We start from the raw sequence: 11,824 nt of genomic DNA, 5'->3' as shown, positions 1-11,824 counted from the left end.
CAAAACAATAATCCAAAGCATTCAGGAAACCCATCTATGGATGACAAAAAAAAAAACTCCAGGCTAAAATGCTTTTTATTAATTAAATGAAATTATCATTTGAAGCAATTTTATTTATGGTTATGAAAGAAAATGAGCTTGGTCAAGATACAGAATTGGTCTTTTGAGAATGACTTGACAATTGTGTATTTTTAGTCAATTATTTTAAATATATTTTGTGTAAATACTGCCAATAGAGCTGTAATGCATTTTCATGGCAGTCCTTCAATAGGTCCTAAGTCCTAACAGGTACATCAAAAAAAAAAAAGAAAATCAGAATATCGTGAAAAGTTCAATATTTTTTGTAACACATTTTAGAAAATGTATCTCATATAGATTCATTACACAAAGAGAGAATATTTCAACTAATTTCTTTTACCTTTGATGATTATGGCTTACAGATTATGAAAAACTAAATTTCAGTAATTCAGAGAATTAGAATTTTACATAAAATCAATAAAAAGGGATATTTTAAACAGAAATATCAGACTTTTAAAAAGTATGATCATTTCTATGCACTCAATGCTTTGTTGGGCCATCTTTTGCATAAATTACTGCACCAATGCAGCGTGACCAGTGTGCTGGCCAATCAAGCACACTGAACCAGCTTGTGGTACCTTTGGGAGTGGGAGCTGGTGCCAAGTCATGCTGGAAAATGAAATCAGCATCTCCATTAAGCCTTTCAGCAGAAGAAAGCATGAAGTGCTCTAATCTTTCGTATTAGTGGGCTGCACTGGCTGTAACCTTCAGAAAACCTTGTGGACAAACACCAGATGATGACACGATACCCCAAATCATCAATGACTGGAGATTTCACCCTGGACTTCAAGCAACATGGATTATGCCTATTCACACTTGGACTTTGATCTCCAAATAAAAGGCAAACTTAACTTTCATGTGAAAAAAGGACTTTGGACCACCAAGTAGCAGTCCAGTTCTTTTCCTCCTAAGCCCAGGCCAGATGCTTGGATCCCATGTGCAGAATTCATCTGTACGTAGCGGATCCTGATGCACTCACTCCAGCCTCAGTCTGCTTTTTGTAAAGCTTTCCCAAATTCGTGAATAGACTTTGCTTGACAATCCTCTCAAGGCTATGGTTATCCCTGTTGCTGGTGGACCTTTTCCTATCACACTTTTTCCTTCCACTCAACCTTCTATGATTATGCTTGAAAACAGCACCCCGTGAACCACTAGCTTCTTTAGCAATGACCTTTTGTGGCTTACCCTACTTGTGAAGGGTAAATGACTGTCTTCTGGACGTCTGTCTAGTCAGCAGTCTTCCCCATAATTGTGTAGCCTACTGGCCCAGACTGGGAGATGATTTAGAGGCTCAGGAAACATTTCCAAGTGTTTTAATTAATTAGCTGATTAGGGTGTGACATCATCAGTTTCCAATATTTAACTTTTTTTACAATATTCTAATTTTCTGAGACATTGAATGGGTTTTCATTATCTGTAAAACATAATCATTAAAATTACAAGAAATCAAGGCTTGATATATTTCACTATCACATATTTCATGTGATACATATCTATATATCAAACTTTTTCACAACATTCTAAGTCTGAGATGTACTTGTAATCTTGAAATAGCATGTTTTTTTATCAGGTAAATTAAAGACCAGAAGATACCAATTTCTTCATAAACTGCTTTCTTAAGCTATGCAGAACCTGCCGGGTTAGGCAATAGGAAGCTATTCGGAAACATCTATTTTAGGAATATTTTAAAGATCTATTTTCATCTGCGTTAAATACTCCTTCAAAAGCTTACTGTAATATTCCGATTAGTACAGCTATGTCATTTTAGCGGCTGGCATTCATTTTAGGCAATGACTCTGCCATTTAATGTGCAGTGGAGAAAAACATCTGCCTGCTCAGTGTCACCTCATAGGGACAAAAAATGAACCATTTGCTTTACAGATTGTTCAAGGTTCTTTATTTGTCAGTCATATATCCAGTTACAGTGGTAGATTAATTAAGCAGTTACAGTTTAATCAGCCCCATTTGCGGTTGCTCTCCTCTCAACCCGTCAAACACCCCGGGTACATGTAAGCATCATCACCGTGCTGACCGACACACCACAAAGAGACACACATCACCTACCCCTCCGCATCTCACACATTTTGTCTCATCTTCACTCAGCCACTATGTTAGTATGTCAGCGTTTAAAATTTTGAGAAGCTTAATTTAAACCAACCAGTTACTTTTTCGATGATTAGTCTGTTTAGCTATAAAAAGTAACAACCAGTGGAAAAGCAAAGGCCAGAATCCCACTGAATCCCTCTTGAAACATGAAAAGCAAAGAGTGAGTGGCAGTTGAGTGAGTATCTGTGTGTGTGTACACTCGTTCCTCATTCAAAGTTAACATTTGCCCCAAACATTAACAAACACAGATGTTCAGCAGCACTTATGCTAGGGTATTGGCATATTTTGAGTAGGTTGATGCTCCTGTATGAAAATAGAATTTTATTTGTCCTGAGCGTGTCTGTTTGACCCAAACCAAGGAGTGTGTACACCTCCTTTGGTGCCTCTAGCCTTTGTAGACATCCCAGATACTCCTACAGAGGCAGCCACGATATGTTTGACCAGTAGAAAGCTTCAATTTGAACAAGGAGGGCACTGATTGGCTTACTGCATTCCTGCCTGACATAACTGCATCACAGATATTCACTGCACTGCAACACATTGCTGAATGATCATGTGCATGAATCCTAACTTAGTTTTCAGTGTGATGTATCTACTTTCACTAAAAGACACTAAATGTACACATTTTTTGATTTTCAAAAAATGATATGTTTGCAAACATCTACAGAACAATGTGCATTTTTTTGTTTGTTTTATCTTTTTTGTTCTTCAGCTATGAACTATTCCTTTGCTACACCCAAGTCTTTCTGCAATCATTTGTCAAAAACAAAACATTTGAATTCATACCGACAGTACAGAAGAAGAAAATTTCAACTTTAAACATTTCTGAATAAAGTTGGGTGTTTTAAAAACGGCGCTTTTTCTTTTTTTTTCTATCAAACATGGTTGTTTTGAAGGGTTCTATTTACATTCTGTGAAAATAATGGTCCTTTCTAGATTATTTAAAACATTTCTTAACTTTCCAGAGTCTTGTTGCGCAGATTAAAAGCCCAGAAATACAATATTTACCTCGTCCTGAAAAGAATACATTCTCTTATGTAAATACGCCTTTATCGTACATCCTGTCTGCAAAACTCAGCTTGCGCTGATAAAGGTTAAAAACTAAAACCCGATTCCATGCTCCAGTGTGTAATAAATACTTTTTCTCAATCAGACTGTATTGTATGAGATGGACAGGTATGAAAAGGTTGTTAGTTAAACTCAACCACGTTTTAATACAGAGTAGAAAGAGACAAAGACAGTTACACAAAGGTCTCAACACCGAAAAAGTTACAATTCCATTTAAAATAAAATGACATTACGCTTGTTGTGGAAAGGCGAGACTGTAATGACATCAATCTGGAGCTTTAGGCAGACCCAGCAGGCACAGGAACTTATAAGGAGCATTTACATATCTATAATACTGTATTATGGCTGAATAGATAAATGCAGATGCAGCTATATACACCAGGTGCTACTCAACACATTTACACAGCAGGTTTCACACTGAAATCTGACTGTATGCCTTGATTTCAATGAAAACATCCTGGTCTATTCAAAATTGCTATGAGAGGTCATAAGCTTTATATAAATATGAAAATGATCATAAATAAAAATGCCAGAGAAGTCGTGTTTAGTCACAGTTATCATAAATGTAAAATAACATCTGCAAAGACAATCTGATGCATTCAGTGGCATAAGACATACAATTTCATACAAAATAATAAAATAATAAGATTAAATTGTACAGTGCCTTGAAAAAGTATTCACACCTCTTGAAGTTTTCTCATGTTGTCAGACTACAATCACAAATCTCACGTTTTCAGGTTTTTTTTTTTGCAGATCTGAATTTCTATTCATTTCTCATTAACCTGATGTCCCTAAATAAACTTTGTTGTTAGCAAACATTAGTAAATAAATATCTTTATAAAGACCAAGGAACGCAAACGTCAGAGAAAAAGTTGTAGAGAACTTTAAAGCAGAATTATGTTTTTAAAACAATATCCTCAGGTCTGAACATCTCCCAGAGAACTGTTTAAGTCATCATACACAAATGGAAAGAGTATGGCACAACTGCAAATCTACCAAGCCCTGACCATCAACTTAAGCTGACATGCAAGTAGAGCATTACTAAGCAGCCAAGATACCAATGGTAACTCTGGAGGAGCTGCTTTATCCACAGCTCAGGTGGGAGTATCAGTACATGACAACTATTACTCATTTACTCCACTCATCTGACCTCCATGGAACAGTGCCAATAAGCTTTAAGCTATAGTTGAAAGAAGGCCAGAAATTTTGCTTGGTTTGCCACAAGTCATGTAGGGAACATAGCAGACATGTGGAAGAAGGTGTTCTGGTCAGGTAAGAACAAAATTTTACTTTTTGGTCTATCTGCAAAACACCATGTGGACGAAAACGAGCATTGTACATCGCCAAGAACACACCATTCCCCACGGTGATACATGATGGAGGCAGCATCATGCTGTGGGGAGGCTTTTCTACAGCAGGGGCAGAGAAGCTGGTCAAAGTGGATAGGAAGATGGATGAAGCTAAATTGAGGGAAATCCTGAAAGAAAACCAGTTAGAGGCTGCAAAAGACTCAAGGCTGGGATAGATGTTGTCCTACCAGCTGGACAGCACCCTAGACATACAGCTAGAGCTACAGTCGAATTATCAAGATCAAAGCACATTCATGTTTTAGAATGGCCTAGTCAAAGTCCAGATCTAAAATAAAAATGAGAGATAAAATGAGAATCTGTGGTTGATGTTTACCGCTGGTTTGCATCAAATGATATTGAGTTTGGGCTATTTTACAAAAAGATTGAGCAACAATAGACAAAGCCCAAATGACTTGCAGCTGTAGTTGCAGTTAAGGGGGGTTGCACAAAGTGTTGACTTAGGGCAGCTGAATCTATATGCACATTACATTTTCAAGATTTTTATATGAAAAAGTGCGAAAATCTTCCTTTCATGTCACAATTATGTGGTAATATGTGTTGATCTACTACCTAAAATCCCAATAAAATACACAAGTTTGTGGTTATAACAGGAAAAACTGTCAAGAGTTCAAGGGGTGTAAATACTTTTACAAGGTGTCGATGCGTCTGTTTCCCTACACTGATCTCATCATCACCCTCCACGTTTATTTAATGCACTACTCTGTATCACTATTCGATCACACCTCGAAACCCTGATATTTCAAAATGTACAACATTCTGTCTATATGTCTCTGTGTTTTTCAAAGTAAGAAGAGGAAAGGGGTTCAGATAAACATCAGCTGTTTAAATTAGCTGTAAACTACACAAAAAAAATAGGATGGGACGTTGGGTGTCATGTGGTCCACTACTTTGGACTCTCCTTTGGTCACAAATGTCTAATCAGTCAGATGACTGCCAGAGGGCATATGAATAGTCTGTATATGATTGTGCAATGGACCTCGAAATAAACATCAGCAAGTCAGAGGGAGAACAGGACAGTATGGGCACATATGTGTTGACATTTTGGTCTGATGGTCTCTGGTAGGGGTTAATCGAGGATAGTGATTGAATTGGGCATGCCATTAGTGGTTGGGGCGATGGTAGTGGGGTTCAGCGGGGAGTTTTCAGGCATGCCATGAAACCCCTCTGGACCTTCACTCTGACGACTGATCTGGCTGGCCAGAGATTCATCCAGGTTGAGCTCTGTAGTGAGCGCACTGCTCCCATTAAAGTTCAGGGTATCCTCGCTGCACATCTTGTCCTCACACAGGGACGGCTGGCTGGCTGTCCGCTTCTCCTCAAGATCACTAGAGCAGAGGAGAACATAAGTAAACTCAAAGAAATCCACTAAAGACATGAAACAGTACATTAGTGGGGAAAGATTCAATCAGCAAAAAACCTCATACAGTGGTGAAATCACAAAGTCAAGTACCAACCATTACATCACAGCATAGTTATTATGAAGCCTTATATTCTAAAATTTCCCTTTACATTTAGTTTCTTCAACAAGAACACAATGAAGACAGCAAGTCAGGAAGTAACAGGGGGTGAAACATTGGTGGGTGAAACACATCTGCATACCTTTCAAGAGATCTGCAAGCAGAGACAGGCATCAGCAGGAAAAAGGAACAAAGAAATGAAGAAAAGGAGTTAGGAAACAAAACAAGGCAAAGGAATTCAGGGCTGTGTTCGGACATTCCACAAACACACAAAGTGAAATTCAGATGACAAACCTGTACTCTCCAAATGTTTCCTCCTTCATCGGCCGGGCCTCTGAGTCCATTGGACCGTCCTCTTTATCTTTCACTGAGGACGAGACAGATCATTGGATTTTATTATCAGTACAATCTTAAACATGTTAAGTCTCTGTTCAAGACATCAATAACAACCTTCTGTCAAACGAGCAAGATAACATCAAGTGAGTCTAAGATTTGGATCACCTTCAAAATCAGAATCCAATAATCTGAACATGGTTCCCTTTTTAACTTAGATCCTCTATTCTCTGAGGTTTAGATCATGCAACACTCACCACTTTTAACATTGGTATTCAGTCCAAACATTTGACGGAGCTGTGATTAGTCACATGGAGGCACTAAACTGCCAATGAAAGAGGAGCACATTTCTTGGAAAACTGCAGATTATAAATCTGGTGAACATGCTGGTATTAATAAACATAAACTCAATATTAATCATCCATAGTTGTTTTAGTTACTCAAAAACTATTCCTGCTAAAATACAGCTGGTTTGGTCAGTGGTGTGGCTGCTCAATTCGGACCAAAGTAAGGCACTCAGTTTTTCCTAATATAGTTTTTGTCTGGTCCTGGAAGGTGGATGACTCCAACGTGGTTCTGAAGACATTTCCTATTCCAGCGTATTAGAACTAGATTCATACCATAAAAACTTTCCACTAGGCTTATGAAAGAGTGACACATTCTTGGTTAGTGTTAGATTCCTAACCAATTTATTAGGGCTATTTTGAACATGTATTTCCCCTTTAGTTGCTAGTCTGAAGCTTAATTAGCTTTATTCACCTGCCTTTGTCAATTTAGGTGAGTTTGTTTCCTCTATGTTAGTTTGTTGTGAATAAATGCTAGTCAATCATTAACAAAACTGATTCTGGATTTTAGTGATTAGTGATCTCTTATCCTGAGAAACACTGTATACTAAAATCCCCTCATTTCTTGTTCTTCGAAAACTTAATAAATTGGTTCTTTCGATTATTGTTTTGAAATATTATGAGAGTGATTGTTTTATTAACATTATTATATATTTCAACAGCTTAATATTGTTACATGAATCTGAAAAATCCAGCAATAAAGACCTTGTAAAGACTGTTAAGAGGGAAAAAAATTGTTGCTCCAGTAGTTATTTCCAGGCATCTTTTTATTTATTTATTTAACATTATGTTAAGTTTTACTTGCCTGAGTATTTTCCTCCTTTACTCCTCTTGATGAAGCAGAGAATAAGAAGTATCAACAACAGCAAGACAAGGGCACTGACAACACCGATGAACCAGCCCTGCGTTGCAATGCTTGCCTGTACCTCTGTCATTTCTTTGTGAAGAAAACAAAATAGCAGGGAGAAAAAAAAGCGATAATTTGTTTTCCTCTGGTAAAACAGAATACGTTCAAGGAGAAAGTGAGTCAAGCAAAAAGACAAGATAAATGAAGAAGCAGAATCTAATGCACACTAGAAAGAGCATTATGCATTCTGACAAGGTGGCATTTCACCAGGGAAATATAGCACACACCAAACAAACACAAGTAATGGATCATTTTATATGGCTAACCAAGCTCTCCTCTCACAAAAGTCTTTGAAAGCACTTCACAGACAAAAAGAAAGAACAGCAAGGTGCTCTCTTTGGAGGCCAGCTTTATATTTAGACGTGAGGCCCAGAGGAGAGAGCAGGGGAGATGAAAGATAAGAGGATGAATGAAGGCAGAGAGCTACCTGTTCCTTCAGTCTTGATGCCTGTCTCCCAGAATGAGGCATTACCGTAAAAGAAGCGCAGAACATAATCAGAGCCAGGAGTCAGGCCCCGAAGCTGGTAGAAAGACTGAGAAGAGTTCACCTTCTCAGACTTTTTCCAGTTACTGCCACCTGCATAAGTACAACATGAGCCTCAGTTGCTGTTCAAAATATCATCATAATGGACTGAGTGCTAATAGGCTGAGTGTGTTATACCATTCTTTTTGAGATAGTGGATGTAGAAACCAATATTCCTGTGTCTCTTCTGGGCCTCCCAGCTGACATTTACAGAGTTTTCCCCCACAGACAGGCTGATGTCCGAGGGAGGAGCTGCAATATATTCAGACCAAAAACAGAGAAATTCGGTTTATTAATGCCTCTATAGACGACGTACATGTGCATCTAAATAAATGTAAATATAATCAAAAAGATAATTTATTTCAGTACTCCCATTATAGACATCTGGTACACACAGTGGTTTATTTCAAGCGTTCTTGTATGTTATTTTTGCTGATCGTTGCATAGGACCAATAAAAATGTTTATCATTAAATTAAAGTTGTCTACAATGTTTTGTAGAGTAAATACACTCTGTACTTGGTCTGGACTTCTTTTGCATGAATAACTGCATCAGTTAAGGATGTCCAGGTTACTTTAATAGCAGCCTTTAGGTTGTCTGCATTGTCGGGTCTGGTGTCTTTCATCTTCTTCTTGGCAATAGATTGTTGTTTGGGTTTAGTTCAGGTCAGTTTGCTGACCAATCGAGCACAGTGATTCTACAGTCTTTAAAGCAGATACTGATACTTTGGGCACTGCTGGCAGGTGCCAGGTTCTCCTGAAAAATGAAATTAGCATGTCCACAAAGCTTGTTAACAGAGGCAAGCATGAAGTGCTCTAAAATGTCCTGGAAGACGGCTGCACTGACTCTTGTCTTGATGAAACACAGTGGACAAACACCAGCAGAAGACATGGCTCCTCAAATCATCACTAACTGTGGAAACTTCACACCATAAGCAGCTTGATTTATGGGTCAGACTCTTAAGCATCAGATGAAATGCTTCTGATATTGTTTTTGGGTTAGGAGACATTTAACACTAGGAATGCTACAGTTGTAGCCAATGTTCTGGATACTTCTGTGTGTGGTGGCTCTTGAAGTTCTGACTCCAGAAGCAGTCCACATCTTGTGAATCTACCCCAAACTCTTAAATGAGGTGTGCTGGACAATTCTCTCAAGTCTGCAGTTCCCGCTGTTGCTTGTGCATCTCCACTCCATACGTTTTCCTTCACACGACTCGCTGAGTGTACAAGTTTCACTTTTTTAATAGAATTGCTGACATAAATTAACTTTTTAACAAAAGTCTAATTGACTGAGATGTACTGGTAATTATAAGGAACTAGGACATTACCTCCATCAAGTGTGGTGGCACCAGCCATAATTATGGGCTCTCCCTTTCCAGCACTAGTGAGCCCCCTCAGGTAGAAGCGATACTGGTTGTGACGGTCCAGGCCCTTCAGGGTAAAGTGGGTGACTGTGGGGTTATCTATCTCGTCCTTCTGTAAGGGGCTGTCATCGCTCTCTGTAACTGATGGCAGCAGATTCCAAAACTATTCATTACAGGTGACAAATGGCTGATTGATGTATATAATTAAGATGGAGTAACATTTTAAGAGTTTCAATGATTTATCTGAAACAGTGCAATTGTGCATCTTTCACGTTGTGTACAGAAGAACTAATGAATCAAAAGAATGAAATATAAAGGATGCTTACTGCGCTGGTACTGAAGCAGGTATCCAGTGAGGATTCCATTGGGGTGGGCTGGAGGTGTCCAGTGCAGGGTCATTTCTGTTTCTGATGGGCTGTCAAGGATCAGGGATGTTGGAGGACCGGGTACTAGCAGCAACAAAAAGACAAAGGATTGCAAAGCGCTCAGCTTAAATAGATTTATTTCTTTTTTTGATGAAAGCCCACATATCTGCTCCTCCAATCAGCTTTGTCACATATCTTTCCTACACCTACTGTATTTTATTCTCACCTCCCTCCTCAGTATTGAAGGGCAGTGGCTCGGAATGGGGTCCCTCTCCCTTTTTGTTGAAAACGGCAATGGACAGAAGGTAGCGGGAGTATGGTCTAAGATTACTGATGACCTTCATTTCTTCATTGGGACCAGTCTCCTCCACAGTGCTCTCAGCCTCCCTGGATCTCCTGCCTCGATTGTGGTCCCTGGAGCCCTTCCTGGTAAGGTGTATCTGGTGGGGCAAAATCAATCACAGAAATGCAAGTTGTTCGTTAGTTTTAGCTGTGAATTTGAAGGCTAATAATATTTTGACAGTACTGAAGGGCGGATGTAATGTATGCTGATTTTGAGCTTAACAAAACATTTATGACCCAAGAAGAAGCAGCAGCAGCACCTTGTATCCCAGCAAGTGTCCTCTCACTGTTTCTCTGTCTATAGCGGCCCAGGTCACTCTGATTGTAGTGCTGTTAATTAGTGCAACTCCTGCATCCATCGGAGCTTCTAGGGGAACTGGGAGACAGTGGAAGGCGATGGTTGTAAGGATAAGGCGCTAATGTTCATAATTCAACAAAAGCGCTTACAGTGGTGGCAGAAGTATTCATTCAACTTGAACTTTCTCACATTTTGTGTATGTTATTGGGATTTCATATGATAGACCAACACAAAGTAGGTGGCAGAAAAATGCATACAACAGAAAACATGCAGTTTTCAATAGTTTTCTGAAATCAGAGAATCTAAAAAGTGTGGAGTAAATTTGTACTAAGCTGCTCTTAGTCAATACTTTGCAGCCAACTCTTTTGGACTTTGTCTCAACTAGCTTTGGACATTTAGGGCCTGAAATCTTTGCTTATTTTATGTATGTCTTTCTACCCACTCTGACTAACTTCCCTGTCCTGTGCAAAAGAAAAACATTCCCACAACATGATGCTGCCACTGCTATCTTTCATCAAAATAGTCTGTTTAGGGCATTGTGCAGTGTATTGCATGTAGGCCAAAACCTTCAAATTTGGTCTTTATGTGACCAGAACCAATTGTTCCATATGTTTGCTGTGTCTCTTACATGACTTGTGGCAAACTGGAAACAGAATTTCTAATAGCTTTCTAAAAAAATTGGCTTTGGTCTTGCTGCTCTTCAATTAAAGTACGAATAAAATACTAAGAAGTGTAATGTGCATTCACTTTTTGTCCCTTTTACACTGATATCCCTACATGAATGAGTCCACCTGCGTGTGATTTAAACCTTAGAACAAATCCAGCAGTTCTGGAAAGGCCTAAGAAGTTTATTAGAGAACATAAAGAACATAGAGTACTTACGATGACAGAAGACAGTTCAGGGATAAAGTTGTGGAGAAGTTTAAAGCAGGGTTATTTTATAAAACTATATCCCAAGCTTTGATGTATCCAATGTATTCTCTGAAAATGAAAAGAGTAAGACTGCAAGCCTACCAAGAGCTGGATGTCAACCCTAACTGACAGGCATTCATCAGGCAGGATGCTTATGGTAACTCTGGAGGAGCTGCAGAGATCCACAGCTGTATCCGCAGGTTGGATCCACAGGTTGGACAGGTTTCAACTGGACAACTATGAGTTATACACTACAAATCTGTTGAAATCATTTTGCTTTCACCTACCAATTATGCACCACTTTGTGGTGTGTTATTTTTCAAATACAATCCCAATAAAATACATTGAACTTTCTGGTT

General features: G+C 38.8%; 1 protein-coding gene across 3 annotated transcripts in view; it reads right to left on the bottom strand.

Moving 5' to 3' along the window:
- Positions 1-1,958: 1,958 nt before the first annotated feature.
- The window catches only part of l1cama (L1 cell adhesion molecule, paralog a), a 57,689-nt gene continuing 47,823 nt past the window's right edge, over positions 1,959-11,824 (bottom strand). For 2 of the 3 annotated variants that reach the window (XM_047369236.1, XM_047369245.1), the window contains 10 exons: positions 10,516-10,631; positions 10,140-10,353; positions 9,875-9,997; positions 9,513-9,689; positions 8,325-8,438; positions 8,091-8,240; positions 7,562-7,693; positions 6,374-6,446; positions 6,222-6,233; positions 1,959-5,947 (listed from right to left, as the gene is read on the bottom strand). In XM_047369236.1, the coding sequence (XP_047225192.1) occupies positions 5,689-5,947; positions 6,222-6,233; positions 6,374-6,446; positions 7,562-7,693; positions 8,091-8,240; positions 8,325-8,438; positions 9,513-9,689; positions 9,875-9,997; positions 10,140-10,353; positions 10,516-10,631 (1,370 nt within the window). In that variant the 3' untranslated portion in view covers positions 1,959-5,688. The remainder of the gene's footprint in view (positions 5,948-6,221; positions 6,234-6,373; positions 6,447-7,561; positions 7,694-8,090; positions 8,241-8,324; positions 8,439-9,512; positions 9,690-9,874; positions 9,998-10,139; positions 10,354-10,515; positions 10,632-11,824) is intronic. The other variant, XM_047369253.1, reaches the window with a different exon arrangement.

This window comes from Girardinichthys multiradiatus, chromosome 1 (genome assembly GCF_021462225.1).
Source record: "Girardinichthys multiradiatus isolate DD_20200921_A chromosome 1, DD_fGirMul_XY1, whole genome shotgun sequence".
NCBI lineage: Eukaryota > Metazoa > Chordata > Actinopteri > Cyprinodontiformes > Goodeidae > Girardinichthys > Girardinichthys multiradiatus.
This window is presented reverse-complemented; position numbering and strand designations above follow the sequence as displayed.